Below are 20684 nucleotides of genomic sequence, written 5' to 3'. Positions count from 1 at the left end.
AGTGTTAGCCAGCGCCACATCTCACGGTCTTGACGGCAGATATGGAACATCTTTTTTTTTGTCGCAGGCGTCCCGTGTACGTGATCTTCTTGGGACAAGGCAACTGGTTAATAAACCCACGCATGCTACCTAAAGGCATCAATGTTGCCGGATTCGAGACCCCCAGAAAGAAAAGAAAGGAAACCAGGGGCCCGATTTTTATTAGCCATATCATAAGAAGCCAACAGACACCAAGGACTGCATAGTAGAAATTACATGTACTTATTAATGAAATCAAAGAAATAATTAATTAGTGAAAATGAAAGTGGATAAGAAAGCAACTGGCCGCAGGTGGGACACGCAGGCTGGGCCCTTGGCTTCTTTTCTTCTCGTTCATTACATTGCGAGGCCTGGAATCCGGTATCATCGAGGCCTTCAGGTAGCATGTGTGGGTTTATCAACCACTTGCCTTCACCCAAAAAGATCACGTACACATGAGGCCTGCGACAAGAAAGGATGTTCCACATTCGCCGTCATGGTCGTAGGCTAACACTGCCAGGTTTAGTTTGATCAACCATAAACATAAATGCCCCAGAAAGTGAATGGGAAAATGCCGCTGCGGTAGCTCACTTGGCAAGAGCATCGCATGCCTAATGCGAAGACGCGAGTTCGTGCCCCACCTGCGGCCAGTTGCTTTTTCATCCACTTTCATTTCCATTAATTAATCATTTGTTTAATACAATCAATAAGTACATGTATTTTCTCCTATGCTGTCCTTGGTGTCATTGTTCGTTAGCGTCTTATGATGCGACTAATAAAAATCAGGCCTTCAATTACCTTCTTTCTCGTGTATATATATATATATATATATATATATATATATATATATATATATATATATATATATATATATATATATATATTTAAAGAATAGCAAAGTCACGAGTTACAAATAACATATCCTCTTGCGTACACCTATTCTATATATATATATATATATATATATATATATATATATATATATATATATATATATATATATATATATATATATATACACACACAGCTGCAATACTATCGGAGCATACACACCAACAAAATCGCTCTCCTGCACACGTAGTGTCCCAAGAAAGAGTCGCAGGCACTCAGCGTTACGTTTTACGGGAGCGCTTTCGCGTCTCTTATGATTCGATCACAGTAGGCTCACGAGACTCTTCCACATCTAATTCCGCGGCGGACGCGCGAACAACAAGACGCGAGCGGCCGAGGAATGAGGAAAGGAAGTCCGGAAGGAAGAGAGGAAGAAGAATCGCCGGGGGAAGAGGAGGAGGGGGGACGAAAAGCGGGCTTCTCCTCCGCTCCCACCGCAACCTACGCACGCGGCGGCAACCGCCCGCTTTACGCACGCACGCGCGCCCGCGCGACCCCCTTCTTTTTACGCGCACCGCCGGGGAGGGGCCGGGCGCGCGAGCTTCGATTCAGTCGGCTCCCGACGGTGAAGCTGTGGAGACCGCTCCCGGCGCAGTCGCTACCGACGCCGCGCGCGCTCTGGAGGTGCTTCAACCTTTCCGGCGCGTTTGTGCGTTGTTTCGCGTAGCTTCGACCCTCCTGTCTCTCCCTCCCCTTCTCTCTCTCTCTCTGTATCAAGCCGCCGCCAGGTGATCGGCGACCGCGTTTCCCTTCGGAAGCTGCGGAGATCGGGTGCCCGTCGCTCAGATAGAAAACACGGAACCTGCCGGTGGATTTGTGCCTCTTCGCGTTGCCTCCGACCTAAGCGCACGCCTCCACGTGTACGTGTTGTGTGTTTACAACGATGCGTGCGATAGCCGAAGTGTTGTCCCCCGATTACTTCCCTTTGTGAGTTTCACCTTTCCGGCCACCTGTTTGTAAGACGCGCCTGTTCGTGCGTGAAAGGTGGTTCCCTGCCGCCGCGAAGTGAGCGTCTTGAAATCAACTTCCTCCACCTGTGGTAAAGTACGCTGACCGTTTACGTGCCTTTTCTTTCTTTCTCGTCAAAATTTAATTATGAATTTTTCAGAGATCTTCCACAGAAAGAAAGCTTGGTGCGCCGATCTGCCCGCGAACCACCGTAGATGTGTGCTTCGTGCAACGTTTGGTGACGCAGTGTTGAATTTGTCCGACTGAAAGGAGCAGTCGCACTTCAACAGGAGACAGAACTTTTATACCCACTACTAACGTCAAGCTGAATATTTCTCCGGCGAACAAAACCACCATCTCCTCTCCCCCTCCGACAATCGTACGCGCTTGTGCAGTCACGAGACAACGTAACCCGAACCATTTCAGTGAATTTTCGAGGGTGCACTCCGACAAGATTTCGGACGTGCCTACAACACGCGCGCAACGTACGTTTCCGTCACGCTTCACCCTGCCTGCACTGACGGCACCGTCCGCTAGCCGCCGTTGCCGCTCCACCCGCCGCCCTGCGCCCAGCCTGTACCATGCGGGCCACCGCGCCGCAGCATGCCCATAGCGCGTCCGGAGAACCTGCCGGAAGAGCTGTGGCCGCAGCCGTCCACGTCGACCGCGTGCCTTGAGAACAACGACCCCGGACCGTCCACCTCCAAAGCAGCTCCCTCCGAGGGCAAGGCTGCTCCCTCGTCCAAAGTCGTTCGCGTCGCCGAAGCCGGCACCGTCGCACAGGCCGACGATGAACGGATCTCGGGAGCCGACGCCTCGACCGGCGGCCACTCGACCGAAGGCAACGGCGACGCGAAGAGCTGCGGCGCCGTGGCCGCCGCGGTGCTCCGGTGTCCGCGGCCGCGCCAGTACCGCTCCAAGTCGGCCGTGTCGACGGACCCCAGGAGTCCCTACTACATCAGCCAGGGCATCCAGAACAACGAGGCCGTGCGGCGGTCGCCCAGCGTCTCGTGCGTGCTGGACGCCATCCGGCGCGAGACCCAGGAAGGCGGCGACGTGCCCGGCGTGTCCAAGGCCGCGCTCGAGAAGCCCAGCGTGTCGACCATCCGGCAGCACTACTACCCGGAGGGCGGCTGGGGTTGGGTGGTGTGCGCGTGCGCGCTGCTGGTGCACATGCTCACGCACGGCGTGCAGGGCGCCTACGGACTGCTCCTGATCGTCATCAGGCAGCAGTTCCACGACGACGACGAAGCCTACACCTTGCACGCAGGTATGGCATTGCGCGTTGTCTTGTAATCGCGAGCTATATAACGCGCTACTGGGTTCCAATTCGTATTGAGAAAGATGAATATGTGGTCCCCTATAGCGTCCCGTTGTATAGCGACGGTGAAGAGCCAGGGCACTGCCAAAACTGTCAGTCACAAATCTACCTCTTTATTGGGCGAACTAGTGCCCAGAAAAAGGAAGTAACACACGATGCACAATGATAGTGGTAAGCAAGTCGTCGGTTGTCAAAATCTTTACGGACGGGTCAACTCCGTCCGCTACCTGTACGCGCCCACCACAGTATATTCCCACAATCACTCGTTCTCGCTTACGTTCGAGAACGTACAACAGCATTCGTATCGCGCGTGTTCTAATTGGAGACGACTCCTTCGCTACAGAATGGCTGACTACGTTCAGGAACTTTCAGCTATAGTAGGCATGTCTTGTGACCCTCGGTAAATTGGTAAGTGACATAATTTTTCAAAATCATTGCCGTCAATTATCACAACAATGTAATGTGATATTATATACTAAGCACTTAGCGGACTAGAACGGTTCGCATAAGGACAGATTCCGACCAATCCAATAACAAATACGGCATATTATAATCGCAGGCTTATGGACGAAGACAAATAGTGCTACGAACGAAAGGCCCTGTAATATCGGCTATTGATAACGCGTTTTCGCAATGGTTACCGTGCCAAGTGGCCTAAAAACTTGACTTTCTTCGTTGCTAAACGTAGCAGAACGAAAAATAAATGTTGAGTAATGATTTGACGGCCAGTGTAAAAGGCTGTCGTTGTTTCGTTCGCAGAAACGCCCACCAACTGATCTGACATCACACGTCAAACATAGGGGTACGAGACAGCGGCTCGACCGTTGCCATAGCGACAACCGACGGCGGCTGCAGTTTACAGCACCCTGTAAGCGCAAAAAAAAAAGAAGAGAGAAAGAAAAGACAGAGAAAAGAACTGACAAAAAATATGATGTTACGGCCATTCGGTCTGTCGGAAGTCTCATGAGACCTCCGGTGTAGGCTGTACGGCCTGTTATATGCCGTGCATAAGAACGCTGACCGCAAGAGGCGATAGGGTGCCCATGTCGAGGGATACGGCGCTGAGCGGATGAAAGACGTGCGCTTCTGCGTTCAGCTTTCCTGCGTTAAGAGTGGGTGGACTGAGCGTGACGATTTACAAAAGTTCAGTCTGTATTGAGCAAAGATGTTGTCATCTTTCAATATCGCTTGTTACTCGCAACTATCACCACCGAAAGAATAAACTAGAGACAATAAAGCTGACATTACCGACTGATGATTCCCGTTCTTTCCGAGGTTTAGCGAACAATTTTCACATGGGGAATCTTGAAGGACCAGTACAATTCAAGGCGCAAACGGGTTGGATAGCTTAAAATTATGCTAGATGCTTTGATCCCATACGTGACCACGCTGTTCAATTGATGCAATTTTCGTGGTGTGGTTTGCCCATCATACAGCATTTAGCAACATCCTGCGGTAATTTAACCCCATATAGCACAAACACTATTCCAAATCAAGGAAGATTAGAAGCGAATTGGTTACCTTTAATTCTATTGACAGAGAGCACTATTGTACCAAGACAATCAAAGGGTATTTGAGGTACAATTTACTTAATATAGGAACTGAATCATTTTTTCTGATCTTAAGGATTGCTGAGCTATCCATAACTAAATTTTCACTTTAGTGTGCAAAAACACTAAATTTTCGCTTTAGTGTGCCAAAAACGCTACTAGGGTACTGCGTTAAATTTTCATTGCTTAAATCAACAATTCGAGGCATCAAATTCAGCACATCAAAAAGGATACGTTGGGCTTTCTCGAGTAAAGGTATGTGAAGCAATTAGCTTTCATCCCCGCCCTCACCGCTGTCCCATATGATCACAAAATGCATCAGAAATGTTTTGAATTCCTAGACCCTAACGTGAGCAGCCCGTAACGATCCTCAAAACACGTGCGTGAAATGTTTCGGTTGACGGTGCACGAAACTTGAATGAATTCAGGCCGCTATATTAGCATCGCAGCAGGAGAGGGTGTTTTGTTCAATTATCTTATACGGTAAGTGAGCGCTGCAAGCGATATCGGTAACGTTTTTTATACATTTTCGCAGTGGTGACCTCAAATGAACCGAAGACGCAGTCTATAAGCAAATGTTGAAAATGTACTCTGTGCGTTATCAAGTACTAGAGCAGTATAATTAAAGAAATATCAAGATACGCAATAAATACATCTTAAATCAAAGATCATGTGGAAAAGTAAAACTAAGATCCCCAAAAAAACGCATATCGCATCTCGACGCCATATATTGGCCACTACCGCCTCGACAGCAGTGAGAGATCTTGAGATTGTTTCTCATAATTCATTGGTAACACTAGGTGCAAGAATACCAAGAGTTGTGTGGCCTAGTTGTCAAAACTAAGTGATTTTGGTAGTAAGCTCAGGCACAAATATTTGGGGAAAAACAAGAACACGGAAAATTCAATATCCTATGTGCTGCGTTCGTGTAGAGCTGTCAGTTGCACTTGAGCAGCTCCACGTCTCGGTTGTGTGCGTTTGTTTCTGCCCGATGCGGTTCATATTGATCTGTGTCGACCTCGTGGTATATGAAAAGACGACACTGGACCGCGTCCGGGCCACATTGTCATCGCGGCCTTGATGAGAAGTCCCCGCTATGCTTGCCTACCATATCATCGCTTTTGCGGGCGCTGCCACGTATACATGTAAGCGTAATCGTTTCCGGACATGCGCTCGAACGAAGAACAGCGACGGCTTCTGACGTAGCATATATCGTGATTACGGCCAGGCGTATCTGTATGTGTGGTCGTGGCTTTCGCGACGTGATGACTCGTAAATCTTGCGGAGGCAGTTTTATCCTTTGTTATGTGCTCAAAATCCGACCCGGTAAAAGAAAGAAAAAAACAACAACAAAAATACTGTAACAGCAAGAAAAGCTCGGAGGTGCGAGATCTGAAGACTATAGCGTGGAGGTGTAACCTCACTTGATATACATATATATATATATATATATATATATATATATGTATGTATCACCCCAAAATTCACCGTCACTGCGTTTTTTTCTTTCTGATTCCTTTTTTTTTGTACCCGATGAATGAACGTCTCTCGGTCGATGTGCGATGTACGGTAACGCAACAGTGGACGGTATGCTTTTGTGCACAATCGCAATCGTGTACTCTACCCATACACACAGCGGCACTATTGAAAGGTGCAACTTGTGAAGCCCAAAATGAGAAGCCTTGCTTGACTTTGAAGATTCGCTGCTGCAGGTTTTAGTGTCTGGTCTCGTTGTTCATACGTATACGGGTGTGTTGACTGCGGTCCATTATTTTAGAAGCCTTAGATGAAATCTAAGCGTTGTCACACAAGCTTTCTGAGCACTTCTTGCTGCGAACCGGGCGTAGGACTCCTGGGAAAGCGCCAATTTTTATAAAAAAGATACATCTGCTCACCGCACCAGTCAATGCCACTAATAACATAGCCATGTAGTATACGTGTAGAGTTGATACTACGATGTGTCGCGTATCGTGCCAGGTCTTGCGCTTTCTCTCTTTTTTTTCGTGCGTGTGTTTAGCGTGCTTATACATAATTGTATGACCTCCCGCAGCCGCATCGCTGCATTTGACTTTATCATACTTCGTGTTATCTGTAGTCACAAAGGGAGCGATAGTTACTCCGATAAAAGAACGAACTATGAAAAAAGAAATTTCCTGCAAAATGACGGGAAAAACCCACGCATATATTTTAGTAAATCTACAGAAAAAGTAAGAAACAAAACAGAAAAGTTATGTCACTAAAGTTGTCATACTTTGTCTTTCATTATTTCACATTTTTAGCGTGGTTTACCACACACCTATACAAAAGTAAATGAAAGATGTTGATGTGCTCACTAGAGTTTCAATCAAACGACGATTACGAACTCTATTTTAATATCAATGGCGAATGTGTTATAACAACTCGGAAGAAATACTCAACGAAAACTGAATTCTTATTGAGTCTTCTAGGGAGCTAAAAAAAAAACATTTTTCTAAGTGTGAGCTGCCCAGCTTCATAAGCTATTTATCGCAAATATAATACCGACTATTCGTGTTTGCTTTTCGAAACCCTGCTACTGTTCGCCGATCTCTTAGCGAGACACACCGTTTTCTTTTCTTCCATAGCTCGTTCCAAAGGCAGTCGATTGCTTTAATGAAACTTATTTCTCGCAGCTTAGCAGGTAAGTACTGGCAGAACGCATTAATTATAAAGCCTCTCCCGCTGCGAAGCATTACTGTTGTACCCCTTATGGCTGGGAGGGTCGTTTATGACGCTTATTCCTACAGTGTTGGAATGACCGCTAGTCTGTCGTGCGACTCCTGTAGGTGCAAGGAAACTATCGAACATCTACTGCGCACCTCTCCCCGGTAGACGTTGAGTGCTTCTTCCTCTCAAAGCAATTTTAAATTGGCTAGATCCCAGACAATCTTCTGGGTAAAATATACTCGGACCGGGGTCACATCCGTCGCTGCTACGAAGAAAAATAAAGAAGAAGCTATTAGCACGCGAGTTCAGTTCCTGGAGTGCGCCGGCCTGACTGACCATCTATAATTGCACTCTGCATGCTCGTGCATGCACGAAGTGCTCAATGTCTAGGTGTTTCTTTTCACATTTTCTATTTTACCAAGTGTAAGGCAGAAATCTAAGGGATCGTTTTGTAAACTTTCTTGTCTTTCCTCTGGTTGCTTTTCTTTCTCTTTGAACGGTACATCATCATTAAGAACTCTAAGCATGTTTCTTTGTCCCCCACTATTATTCAACCTGTGAGTGATGACGCTCGATGTGATAGCGCCGTTGTGCGATAACGCCTCTTTCTTCTTCTTCTTCTTTTTTTTTTTTTTGCTGAATGCGCAATAATGCAACTGGAAGCGTTTTACTTCTAACCCTTCCATCTAGCACGTCCAGTTAAACCTGACAATACATACCAAGCATCCGCCTAGTATCCGCATGGTCGGCAGAACAACGCTCCTGCGAACCAATCGCAAGGCAACGCTCACCGCTACAGTCGTCGTCAGCTATTGGATACCGACTAAGAAATGTGGCAACACGTCACCACTATATCAACCGCGCGTGTGTTCCACTGAGATGACAGCTACGAAGCCTCCAACGGTGCCTCGTCAACCGCCCACCCACCATTCCCTCGTGGCCGAGGGTTCCTGCCAGCTCCGTACCGTTCATCTACGTCACGCGCCTGTCGCGGTCAGAGGCGGCACCTCGGAACGCGCGCTTTTTTTCGGACCACGCGGCGTGATCGGGAAGAGCGCGCGCGTCTAGCCGCCACCCACGTCGGCGCTTGCTTTGCCGAATGCTATACAGCGCTCCTGGCCCAAAACGTCGCCCGTTGGCACCACGGTAATTTGTACGCGGTGCACAGCACCGGAAGTACGGGTGAACGCCGTGCTCCTTTCTTTTTTTATACTTTACTTCCTGTTCCCTTCGTTTCCGCTTCCTCTCCCTAGAACACCCGTTTTTCTCCCGTATACGCCTTTTCATCTCTTTCTCTCTGATCGTCCGGCCTCCCGATTTTCACTCGAGCAGGCGGCTCACGTATACACTGCAAACGAGTGCCGTCTTCTGTTCCTGAACGGAGAACACGCGGTTGTAAGCACGCACGCACGCACGCACGCGCGGCCATACGAATGTTCGCGGACAGGTCGTATGTACGAGCCGAGATTCGGACGAGCGCTGGCGCCTATCGATGATCGCAAGAACGCAGAGACGGATGAAAAGCAGGGAGTGGGGGGAAAAAGGGGTAAACACGTGGAAAAACACCGCAGGGACGACAGTAAAGAAGTTAACCGGAGTGGAAGCAAAACAACGCAAACAGAGCAAACGCCTGGACGCTGCCGACCCGGTAGACGCGATTTATAATCACCCAACCGGACGCCGCCGCCGTCGTCCCGGAAAAAGCCAGCGCCGCGGCGTCGGACCGGCGCCTCGGGGCCCATGGCTAGCCGAGCACGCGGCTGCGCTTCGACGAGTTTAGGAGGCTCGTTGATGAAAGCAAGAAAACAGAGAGATCTCCGCTCTCCTGTTCCTCGCGCGTAAAGCACGTCGACGGCTTGTTGTGTTCCTCTATTGGAAAAGATATGCGGCGACAGCGTTTAGCGCTTTGCAATTATGCCGGGACACAGGTTAGGCCTGCGGTGCGGCATCGCTCCCGGTGGAGGTGTGCATCGCTCCCGCCGAATGGGACGGCACGCCTAGCCCGTATATGCGTGCTCATAAACTCTTCGTGTTATCTCGCTTAAAGACGAAGTTCTAAAGAGAATTCCATGGCTTACCACACATATATATATATATATATATATATATATATATATATATATATATATATATATATATATATATATATATATATATATATATCCCTTCGTCAGAACTGCCAAAGAATTGAAAGGTTATTCGCATTCCATGCATGCACGGTAAATCAATAAAAGTATCTAACACTTTAGCACGACTTACGGCGATGATGACTAGCTCACGTATAAATATGTACACTTTCCCGTTGGATCTCAACCATTTTCCTCTGAAACCTGCACCTGCTTGAGAAATATCGCGCGCAACTACACACACACACACACACACACACACACACACAAAAGAAAGAAATCTCCGACTGTAGACAGACCAGGAGAGTAAGTATTCGTCTCTTCTTTCGTCCCAGTTCTTCGGTATGCGTATGCCATCGTCCCAGTATGCCATCGGTATACAAGAGTCCAGTGAGCACATCACACTAGTAGCCCCGGTCCCGCGTCTGTGTGCCTAAATAGATGCTGACACTCCTACTCAACTCCACTTCAGCTGCATATTTGGAGCGCAAAAAAGTCTCGGGAGTGCTATCCTTTGACGAACATTTTTTACCTAGCTCCTTTTATGCTTCAACCTCAATCGGGGATCCCGGCCAGGCAACACTAAATAACATGTTATAGCCCGTCCAGAATCGCAGCACCCGGTTTATTCTTTCTAGATATAATCGCTATCCTAGTGTTTCCTGAATGAAACTAACGCTTGACCTAACACACCTCGCTATTCGAGGTGTGTTAGGTCAAGCTGGCTGTAATTCTTCCATAAAATATGTCACTTTGATGAGATACCTATATTTAGGGAACAGTTGCTCCATCAGCCATCGCCATCTCGCAATGATCATTTCCAAAAAGTTGGTGCACCCCTTAGTCTCGTGAAAAATTTGCTCGGACTCATTTATACCAAGAACGTCGGATGACTGAAACCAACTTCCTGCCTCTATTACTGCCACCTCTAAGTCCAAGAACTTCAATACCACATCCAACGCTTATATTTGTGCTTGCCGCTCCTCTCTGTAAAGACTTCGGGCGATTGAGAGAACAAAAATAAATAAAGTAAGCTCGCGGATTTACGCTCACCGTGTGCAATTATCCACACATCTCGTCGGTGCCTCCTTGTGCTCCACTACGGCCCCGCTCACGGCGCCTGCTGTGTGGATCTCCTAGCTTAGGCTGTGCATTTTTTTTTTCTTGAAGACGATCTATCTTCACGGAGCTTAACGCGATTGGCACTGAAAGTGCCTTTAGCTGGCTATCATAAGTAAAGAATCAGCAGCACGTAAGTCTTGACGCGCTCTGTCAACTCTAGAACCACCTGAAAAATACCATCACCAGTGCCACCCCCACCGCTACCCCCGTAACCATCATCCATCATAGGCGTAATCATAACCGTCACTGCAAAGATAGTGAGTGTGCCAAGAGCTTAAGAGTATCACCACCGTCAAATTCGGTTACGCCGATCAAACGTTGCTCAATTAGACGAGATTGTTGCTGCATAGTGAAAAAAAAAAGTTCTTGATCTCATCATCACTTATTACCTTCTGATGGCACTACCGTTACTGCAGCTCTGGAGTGACGAGCTGAATCATTGCTGAAGAGACGCTCAGGTACGGCTGGTTACCCTAGCTCGGGGGCATTTTTGATCGCATTACCGACGTACTGGATAATGCATTTCTCTTTATGCCGCTTTCTTTATTACTACTGTAAGCTGTTAGATTCGTTAGTGAAAAATTTATCCTTGTAACTAACAGCACACACACACACACACACACAAAAAAAATATGAGCCCTGTCATAATGGGTAAAAGGAAAGCTATGATTTAGTAAAGCAATGAAGGGGGCTAGTTGGTGAACGTTCATGGTTATATTGCGCTTAGTTTAACAGTGACGATATTAAGTGAAGGACAGGACGTGGACGTACGTAGCACAAACTACCAACTGTTTAATGCTGTTAAAGAACGCACTTATATACAAGGAGATATCGCGCGGGGAGGGGGGAGATATAAAAAGATATGAGAAGGTGACGACATGTGATCATAGTTCGGGCAAGGCATATACATCGTTCACTTGCACCCGTTCGCCTTGGCAAACTCGACCTCAGCTTCGATAAGCGCGATGGACGGAGTGCTTATGCACATCTCTTTTTCCTTAGCTATCGCAAGTGCCTCCCATATTTCTCGCTCTGTTTTTGTTTTTGATGTGCCAATGACTGTGGTGCTTTCTAGTAGCGGAGAGCATTTGCATTGTTTGCAATGCGCAGCCAAGTTGCTAGGTGCTGTCAGAAGCTGGCACGTGTATTTGTGTTCCCGTAACTTATCGTTTAGACAACGTCCAGTTTGCCCAATGTATACTTTCCCGCAATCTAGCGGGATTTGGTAAACCACTGAAGTAGCACATTCCACGTACTTTTTCACGTGCTTAGTCTGGCAGACCGTAGCACTAGGATTGCCCTCTGGGTTATGCGTTCACCGTCTTGCACATGCCTTTTAGTTTTTGCGGAGCGGAGAACAGTACTTGAACATCATAAAAAAGACAGCCCAATGCCATGATGTTCAAGTACTGTTTGTTCTCCGCTGCGTAAAAACTAAAAGGCACGTGCAAGACGGTGAACGCAGGACCCAAAGAGGGCAATCCTAGTGCTACGGTCTGTCAGACTAAGCACGTGAAAAAGTACGTGGAATGTGCTACTTCAGTGGTTTACCAAATCCCGCTAGATTGCGGGAAAGTATACATTGGGCAAACTGGACGTTGTCTAAATGATAAGTTACGGGAACCCAAATACACGTGCCAGCTTCTGACAGCACCTAGCAACTTGGCTGCGCATTGCAAACAATGCAAATGCTCTCCGCTACTAGAAAGCACCACAGCCATTGACACACGAAAAACAAAAACGGAGCGAGAAATATAGGAGGCGCTTGCGATAGCTAAAGAAAAAGAGATGTGCGTAAGCACTCCGTCCATCGCGCTTATCGAAGCTGAGGTCGAGTTTGCCAGGGCGAACGGGTGCGAGTGAGCGATGTATGCCTTGCCCGAACTATGATCACATGTCGTCACCTTGTCATATCTTTTTATATCTCCCCCCTCCCCGCGCCATATCTCCTTGTATATAAGCGCGTTCTTTAACAGTATTAAACAGTTGGTAGTCTGCGCTACGTACGTCCACGTCCTGTCCTTCACTTAATATCGTCACTGTAAAATTAAGCGCAATATAAATAACCATGAAAGCTATGATGCCCACGATTTCATATCCTTACTTTGTTTTTTGTCTTGGCTGCCACGCTACGCACTGGAGTGATTATTTAATGCCCTTACGCAATTTCTCTGTAGTTATTGAAGTTTACTGCTCTTCCATATGTTGAATACATACACCGAAGTAGATTGCGCCCAACAGGAGAACGTGTTCGATGTGACGCTGTTTAAAGTTTGTCATTTTGCCCGCTGACTTCATTTGTCTATAGTTTGTTCTTGTTACGTTCATTCACTGCATGCTCCAAGCCTTATCGTTCTCGGCGCACCAGCATGGTACGGCGCACTAAAAAAGGCTGAAGGAAAACAACAAACAGTTAACGCGCTCGTCTAGTAATTAGTGGGCACCACTAATGATCACGCTTGGTGCGGCTATCAAACGGCGCAATGAACAGCGAAAAGTCGAGATCCATTGCATGAAGCACAGACAAACAGAACGGTCGATATCCTGAAAAAAACAAAACGTAAGTGGAAATTTGTCCGCACACGCATCCTCAGGACGTCAGACGGCGAGATCGATGCGGCAGCACAATCAATAACATAACAGAGAGAAGAGAGGCGGCAACAGTAAGACAGTTAATTGATATTCCTGCTGTCTGTTTCAATACTTCTGGCCTTTCGTTTTAAGGCACCGAATTTGTCTTTTGCTGACGTCACAAACATTGAGGAACTTTTGCAGAGCTAATACAAAGCCGCATCTATTGCACTCAAGTAAATTGCAGACGTACGTGAGAAAACGCTAAACATAACATCCGATTGATTGAGCTGCCTGGATTTCAATTAATGGCAGAAACTTCAGGTTTGCGTGTGATTCTTATGTAAAGATTTATACTTCTGAAATTCATTATTTGAATATTTGCCTGCATAGGAATAGCCAGCGCCTATTAAAGGCGCCAGCATCTCCTTCTTGTATAAAAGAAAACGCGCAGAAGCCACCGGCGGATGATTGTCAATCTAAACGAACAATCTGAAAGAACGATCGAGCCAACGAAAGAGCGAGCGAGAGAGAGAGAGAGAGAGAGAGAGCGAGCGAGAGAGCGAGAGAGAGAGAGAGAGAGAGAGAGAGAGAGAGAGAGAGAGAGAGAGAGGGGAACAAACAAATGTTTTCCGACCACCGACCGTCGACCACTGAGCAACCCCGAAAATGGCCGAAAGGGCCAAGGAAAGCTATTCGCTTTGAAAGGCCTACAAAGTATCCGAGTAGAACGTCTTTTTTGTTACACGGCTCGGGGAAGAGGTTGAACTCGAACGATATGGTCACCCCAATGCACTCACGGTCGAATAGTTTCAGTGTTTTCAGCGCAAAGAAAGGCGACAAGAACTGGTACTCATGCCTCTTATTCCACAGAGCAGGAAAAAAAAAAAAAAAACGCCGAGCACCAGTTCTTTTTTAGAGTTTTCGAAAGCTTTCTATAATGCTGCTCAGTGCCGCCTCATCTCTAATCTACTTGTGCTCCGATTCGATTCACATTGTTTAGGCTTCGGAACCTCGTCTCCTTGCATCAGCAGTTCACAGTCGTAAATAACTTTTCATCGCCTACTTCCGAAGTTACTTCTGATGTACCGCAACGCAGTCTATTGGTCCTCTGTTTTCCTTGGTTTCATTAAATACAGTCCGACTGATCTATCATCGAAGGTAACACTTTACAGTGAATATTACGTTACATATTGCACTGTTAAATATGTTCACAACCATGTGGCTCCGTGGAACGATTTTGACGTTGTAAGCACCTGGTGGTGTAGGTCGCAGAGGTGCCCCAAACACTATGGAAATGAAAATTTGTTTAATTCTCCCATAAGCGTTCTAACTCTCAGCTTCCTTATTTCATTAAAAAAAGGCTGCGGGCTTTCCACCATTGTCACACAAATATTTCGGAATTTATCTCACGCCTACTTGCTCTGACAGCTCACATATAATGGAAGCTTGTGCAGAAAGAAGCTTTCAGATCTCTGCGGGATACTCGCGCCTCAATTGGCGAAATTATTCAGCTGCTGTCCGCAACTTGGCATACCAAACATTCGTTCACGCGCAGTTAGAATTTGCCTCCTCAGCATGGTCACTCCAGCAAACTTACCGGGAGTTTCACGCTAGGATATATACAGCATGTAGATGAGCGCGTTTCATTTCTCGTAATCATGACAGGCTTAGCCAAATACTCAAAAGAAATAAGGTATTTCTATACAGCCGTTAGCAACTCGACGCTTCATAAATATTTATCTCTTTCGTTCTGATCTACTCGCGGCACTCGATCCCACATTGTCTCTTCAAGCTCCTGCACGTATATGTCACGTCGAATTCACACGTATTGCGGCAGCGACTATATCACATCACGTGACGGGCCTAGTGCAGTGCTCCGGTACACTTACGTAGCGCTTCGATATAACTGCCACGTTTACATCAAACGGTTTTCACGTGACCAAGTTAGAAAGCAGAGTTCTTGATTACATGCGGCTTTTTCTTTTCTCACTTTTTTCGCTTTTTGTAAACGCTTAAAGGTTGTTCTGTTGAAAACGAGGGTTTATCGAAAAAGGCTTAGAAAGTCAGTTCTGCGGAAGCCCGCTAGGTGGAGCAAAATTATTTAAAGCGAAAGTTTTCATCCGTTCAATAGCAGCACGGATTCTCCCTTTCGATATCGACTCCATTATATCGATATCCATTCGAGGGCAGTTCTCGTATAGTTGTTTCCTCCAGTTTACGGGAGGACTGCTCACTTCATTCTACGGTGTAACGTGTTCATTCACCACTCGTGGCGCCACAACGAAAGCCCGCTATAATCCCGTAAGTGGGTCGCTTAGAAAAAAATAAGCGTGTTGGAAGAAAGCGGTTTCATGAATTACACTTGACTGAATTGTGTGGCTTTTCGTGCCAAAACCACAATTTTAATACGAGGCACGCCGTAGGAGAGCACTCCGGTACAATTTTGGCCACCTGGGGGTTCTTTAACGTGCACCTAAATCGATGTACACGAGCGTTTTTGCATTTCGTCCCCATGGGAAGGCGGCTGCCGCGGCCAGGATCGAACCCACGACCTCGAACTCAGCAGCGCAACGCTATAGCCACCATGCTACAGCGGCGGGCAATGCTTTCGTTAAGCCTCGCCTCAAGCGCGCTGTGCACTGCATTTCTCGCCGAATCGCAACCGAAGATCGCCACTTCGTGAAACTCGTGGAGCCGACAAAAAGGCTTATCGAAATGGAATGTTCCGCGTCGCGGCACAATTCGCTTTGGCATTCCATGCGATATGAGAAGCGCCGACGCCGTAAGGAATCACGAAATAGATCTGGTGAAACAATATATATATATATACATATATATGTGTGCGTGTGTGTGTGTGTGTGTGTGTGCGTGTGTGCGTGTGTGTGTGTGTGTGTGTGTGTGTGTGTGTGTGTGTGTGTGTGTGCGTGCGTGCGTGCGTGCGTGCGTGCGTGCGTGCGTGTGTGTGTGTGTGTGGAGTTAGAACGAGGCCGAGGACATCAGAAAGCGTAATTTATCGGTCTCATTTATCATATATATATATATATATATATATATATATATATATATATATATATATATATATATATATATATATATATATACATACACGCTCTGTTAAGTTCTCCTACCTCTACCATGTGACAGGCTTTCCACATTTCGCACACACTTACGTTTATTTTTTCTTGTTTTTTTAATCATTTTGACACTCCTTATACAAACGAATGACAAAAAAAGCCAGTGCTGGCTACTTCCTTACGAGGGAGCAATAGTTTGCCCTGCGTTTGACTTTTTTTCGCGAAGTTCGCATGCCGCCTTATGAGCACTCTCCGTTTACTCTGTTCAAAGCAGAGTAAACGCTATCACGGATTAAAAGAACTCTAAAAAATAGGAGTCAAACATGGAGCAAATGAACAGCCCCTCATGAAACAGTCACGACAACTACTTTTGTTCTTAGACTGCGCATCTGATGCGGTGGCTCACAGTTTCGGTGCTGCGAGTACGCAACACAGTTGCCACACGAAGATCTGGGTGCGCGTCACCGCTCTGATGCACTACAGACATGGCATACCTCGTTGATCATGTTTACGAATACGACCTAACACGGGCAAGATTTTCGCGTGGAAACCAAGGCATTCTGTTTTATAAGCTTAAGGCACATCTCGTTCAGCGTTGCTTTTACTTGCTCGAACTCTAAACCTACGTCACGACCGCATCAGATGTAAGCCAGTCGTTGATTTTATTTTAACGCGACATAATCCGCAAATGATGTCCTTCCATTCTATCCTCCCTTATACGGCATCACGCAGTCGCACACGCAAGCGCGTGTCCATATTACGCCACCCTCTACGGTTATTTCAGCGGGACAATGTGTCATTAGTAAATAAACCAAATGTCCATCAATCATATCAAATCGCTATTCCATTGGCCTAAGCTGGATGTTTTATGGTCTCGCTTAACTTACCATTGTTTCCTTCGATGGGCAAGAAGACCGTAAAGGGCCCACTTGTTGGAATCCTTAATACTGTAAATACAGAAAGAGGTAAGGAAAACACCGTTATACATGATGATTATCATTAAAACATTAGTTAATCTGCCTAGCAGCCTCTGTGTGATGAAGCATTTTTATAATGGTACGCTTAAAAACTGGGGGTTGAAACATGATACGTAGAGACAGCGAGCGCGGTGGACAAAACTATGTGAAGTAGAGCAACAACCAAGCAATAAAAGCAAAGCGGAGGTAGTAAAAGTGAGCACATCCTACGACGTGATTATTCACACCACTGCAAAACAAGAGAAGTGAAACATGTTGGTATATGCACAACACACAGGCATGTAGTATGTGTGCGCATCTTGAAGTCGAGCCATGTAATAGTCACTGCCGCAAACCATGCAGCGAAGAAAACGCAGGGTGCTGCATCTGAGATAATCGCGGCCGTACATGATTAATCAGTATTGTGCAAAGTACGGAACACGAAAGCAATTGAAGAGTTCGTGTGAGCGTTCTAGAAGTGTAAAGTGCTGTCCAGCGATTAAATGGAGCACTCCAATATGCGGCTCCTAATTAACTTTGCTGGCGTTCTAGCAGAAAGTGCAGGCTGTAGCTTTATTACTGTGGTAGGATATCGGAGAATACCACCGCGAAGCCATATACTACGAAGCAGGGCGGCTGCACACTTGTAAGAGTGAAACATTCGCGCGCGATCTACACTCACGTGTTCTCATTAACAATGGAGCGCGTTGTACGTAGATCGAGTTATTATAGTCGCAGCGCTAGATCACAGGGTGCAGCCAACGGAAGAAAATGCTGCTGAAAACAGAACAGACTAGGTTAAGGCCCTAGTTTTCGCAAAGAAAGCACATTATACTACCGCAGCCCAATACAAATAAAATTGATTTCTTTCTACTTGCCTTCTTGTCCCCTGTAAGCAAACGGAAAAATGAAGGATCCCTACAATTTTCTACAGTGTCCTGGAGCAGGTTCCCACGGCTACCCCCCGAAACAACGAATTCCTAAGTGTCACGATTAGATATTGTGAGCGCTGCTGGGGCCCTCAGGAAGACAAGTAGCTTGTTTTGTTTGGGTAAGCGTCAACGCACTTCAACCCTTACAGTGTTATCACTTCTGAATTTAAAAGCTAGCTTGAGTTACTACGGACGACGAACTACGCCAAGGCAGATGTTCATTCACTTGCAACCTGTCATGTAACTTTTCTCCTCATCCTTATTCTGCGTTCGTTTTTCATTTCCGAATGTGTGCAAACTCACCCAACAACGTACAGTACAGCATATCGTGAAGTGAACATGTAGCTGGTAATAAATCCAATATAACTGAAACACAGCTTAACTAGAGAGAAAGAGAAAAAGCAAGGAGAAGAAAGGCAGGGGGATTAACCAGACAACCGTCCGGTTTGCTACCCTCCACTTAGGAAAGGTGAAGGGAGAATATAAAGGGGAAAGAGAGGGGGAGTGAACACTGTGTGGGCACGCTGCACGGCGTGTAGCAAAGCGCCTTGACACCAAAGTCCAAGCAAATGCCCCGCCAATACATTGGGCTGCCGTCATTCTGCTGTCTGAAGCTAATCTCGCGGCTTCCTCATAGGTGGCGATGCGCGTTGTAGTCACCTGGGACAACCAAGGGACTACTGGTTGTTAGCAGTATGCTGCAATATGTGGCAGTATATCGTTAGAGAAAACAGCGAAATTTTTTTTTACTTCCTGAGGGCGAATAGAAGGTTGCGTGTGAGCCATTGTGCTTACTCAAGACTTGAAGGCACTGAATTGAAAGTATCCAGCCCTTGCACTTCACTTCGTGCTGGCAGAGAATGCAGCTTATTCGTGCGCATTCGAAAAATATTCATCAGAGCCCGCAGCATCAGAACCGCTTGCCGGTCTTCTTCGGACAATTTCTCAGGAGCCCCCGCTGCAGCACTCTACAGCGGAGCGTTGTATCACGCGAGGTGGCTCCGACTCCGGCTGTGGCATCGGCTGTGGCTTCAGCTGTGGCTTCGGTTGTAACTCCGGTTGTGGTACTGACTTCAGCTGTGACTTAGTAGTGTGGACTAAGCTGTATTGTTCTCGGCCATGACCTTGTTGTCAGATTTAGATTGGATTCCGTTAGGCCTAGGGGGCAGAGGAGGAGGTGTTGAGGCGTACTGTTCGTCGAGGCATCGGCGTTCTTTGAAGTATGACGGCGTTGGGAGCGTCGCTTTCTAACGGCTGCAGCAGCTTCCCGACGAACCAAACTGTCTCTCACCATCTGCTTCAACACTTCCCTTTCCTTCTTCATTTTGGGCACTCCTTCGAGGTAGCGTCATGGGACTCAAAGCAAGTGGTGAATTTGAGAACCGTCGCTGCACAGCAGTCTGCAAGCTGGTGCTCGGCGCAGGTGAGCAAACTCGTGTTCTCGCACACGGCGCCCACGTGTCTCAGCCTCACGCAATTGTGGCATTGGAGTGGCCTTGGGATGAATGGTCGCACGAGGTGTCTAAAGTGGCCCGCCTTAACGTGCAAGGGAGGAGACTCGCCCTTGAGGAGGAGTGTATTTTAATCAAGAGAAAAGAGGAGAGGTTGTCTCGTCCTTGAAAACTACCTTCACACAGCGGGATGCGCCGAGTCGAGACACGTGAGTTATGAAGAAACCAACAACGGCTGGCTTCACTAGAATAGGCAAGTCAGCGCTGGAGATGGACATGTCCACGTCGTAGATGACATCAGTAGTGGAACTACTGATTAGGGGGATATACAAGCGGACCTTCATGCCACCAAGTTCTGTAAGTTTACTCAAAAACATCAGTGCAGTCAGCGACGTCAATAGCTAACGCTTATTTTATGGGTTGACTCTGACGTCTGTGACTTGCTTTCGCGCCACCGCTTCAAGTTGCACCGAGAGAGACTGCCTGTTGAGTGGCCTCAGGATGTCGGTAGCGAGTTCTGGTACAAATAGAAACGTACCGACTGCGGTATTACGAGTTGGTCCTACCGTTGGTGTGCTAGAAGACAGGGACGCCCTGGTGTTTCTTCATATCGCCTTGCGGTTCCACCACAAGCTCAAAATCTTCATCGGAATAGCTCTCACTGCTAAGCGAGAAGCCACTGGTTTCTTCGCTGTCGGTGCCGTTACGGAAAACGGTCCGCATTCTAGACGCAGCCGCCATTGAAGTCGCCATCCCAAGCAGAGGCGCGAGGACGTCAGCGTGCATCAGCGTCGCGAACCATGGCGGCTCTCCAGAGATGTATCCAGAAATCGAGAGAAAACAGCTGAGCTAGAAAAATAGCGTCCTCGCTCGCAGACATTTCGTCTTCGTCCAGCTTTATTAGAGATGGAAGAATGGCTAGTAGGAATCATTAGGCTTACATCTAGTTATACTTAAGATATGTAGTTTTCTTGCCTTCGCGAAGCCAGCTATAGTCAGTCGTCACACACCAATGTGTGCTTCCTCTAAGTAACAT

At 47.0% G+C, this 20684-nt stretch overlaps 2 protein-coding genes across 6 annotated transcripts in view; one reads left to right on the top strand and one right to left on the bottom strand.

The window, feature by feature from the left end:
• The window catches only part of LOC126522597 (hepatocyte growth factor receptor-like), a 566006-nt gene that overhangs the window by 266607 nt on the left and 278715 nt on the right, over positions 1-20684 (bottom strand). For 3 of the 4 annotated variants that reach the window (XR_011895240.1, XM_055066486.2, XM_072288826.1), the window contains one exon: positions 17197-17256. The exons of the other annotated variant lie outside the window; for it this stretch is intronic. The gene's annotated coding sequence lies outside the window, so the exon portion shown is untranslated. The remainder of the gene's footprint in view (positions 1-17196; positions 17257-20684) is intronic. 4 annotated transcript variants of the gene reach the window in all.
• LOC126522595 (monocarboxylate transporter 10-like) overlaps positions 1-20684 on the top strand; it is a 286846-nt gene that overhangs the window by 152412 nt on the left and 113750 nt on the right. The window contains exon 1 of one of the 2 annotated variants that reach the window (XM_050171366.3): positions 1496-3127. The exons of the other annotated variant lie outside the window; for it this stretch is intronic. Within the exon in view, the coding sequence (XP_050027323.1) occupies positions 2461-3127 (667 nt within the window). The 5' untranslated portion in view covers positions 1496-2460. Of the gene's footprint in view, positions 1-1495; positions 3128-20684 lie in introns of those variants that run through there. 2 annotated transcript variants of the gene reach the window in all.

Source organism: Dermacentor andersoni, chromosome 6 (genome assembly GCF_023375885.2).
Source record: "Dermacentor andersoni chromosome 6, qqDerAnde1_hic_scaffold, whole genome shotgun sequence".
Classification (NCBI taxonomy): Eukaryota; Metazoa; Arthropoda; class Arachnida; order Ixodida; family Ixodidae; genus Dermacentor; species Dermacentor andersoni.
This window is presented reverse-complemented; position numbering and strand designations above follow the sequence as displayed.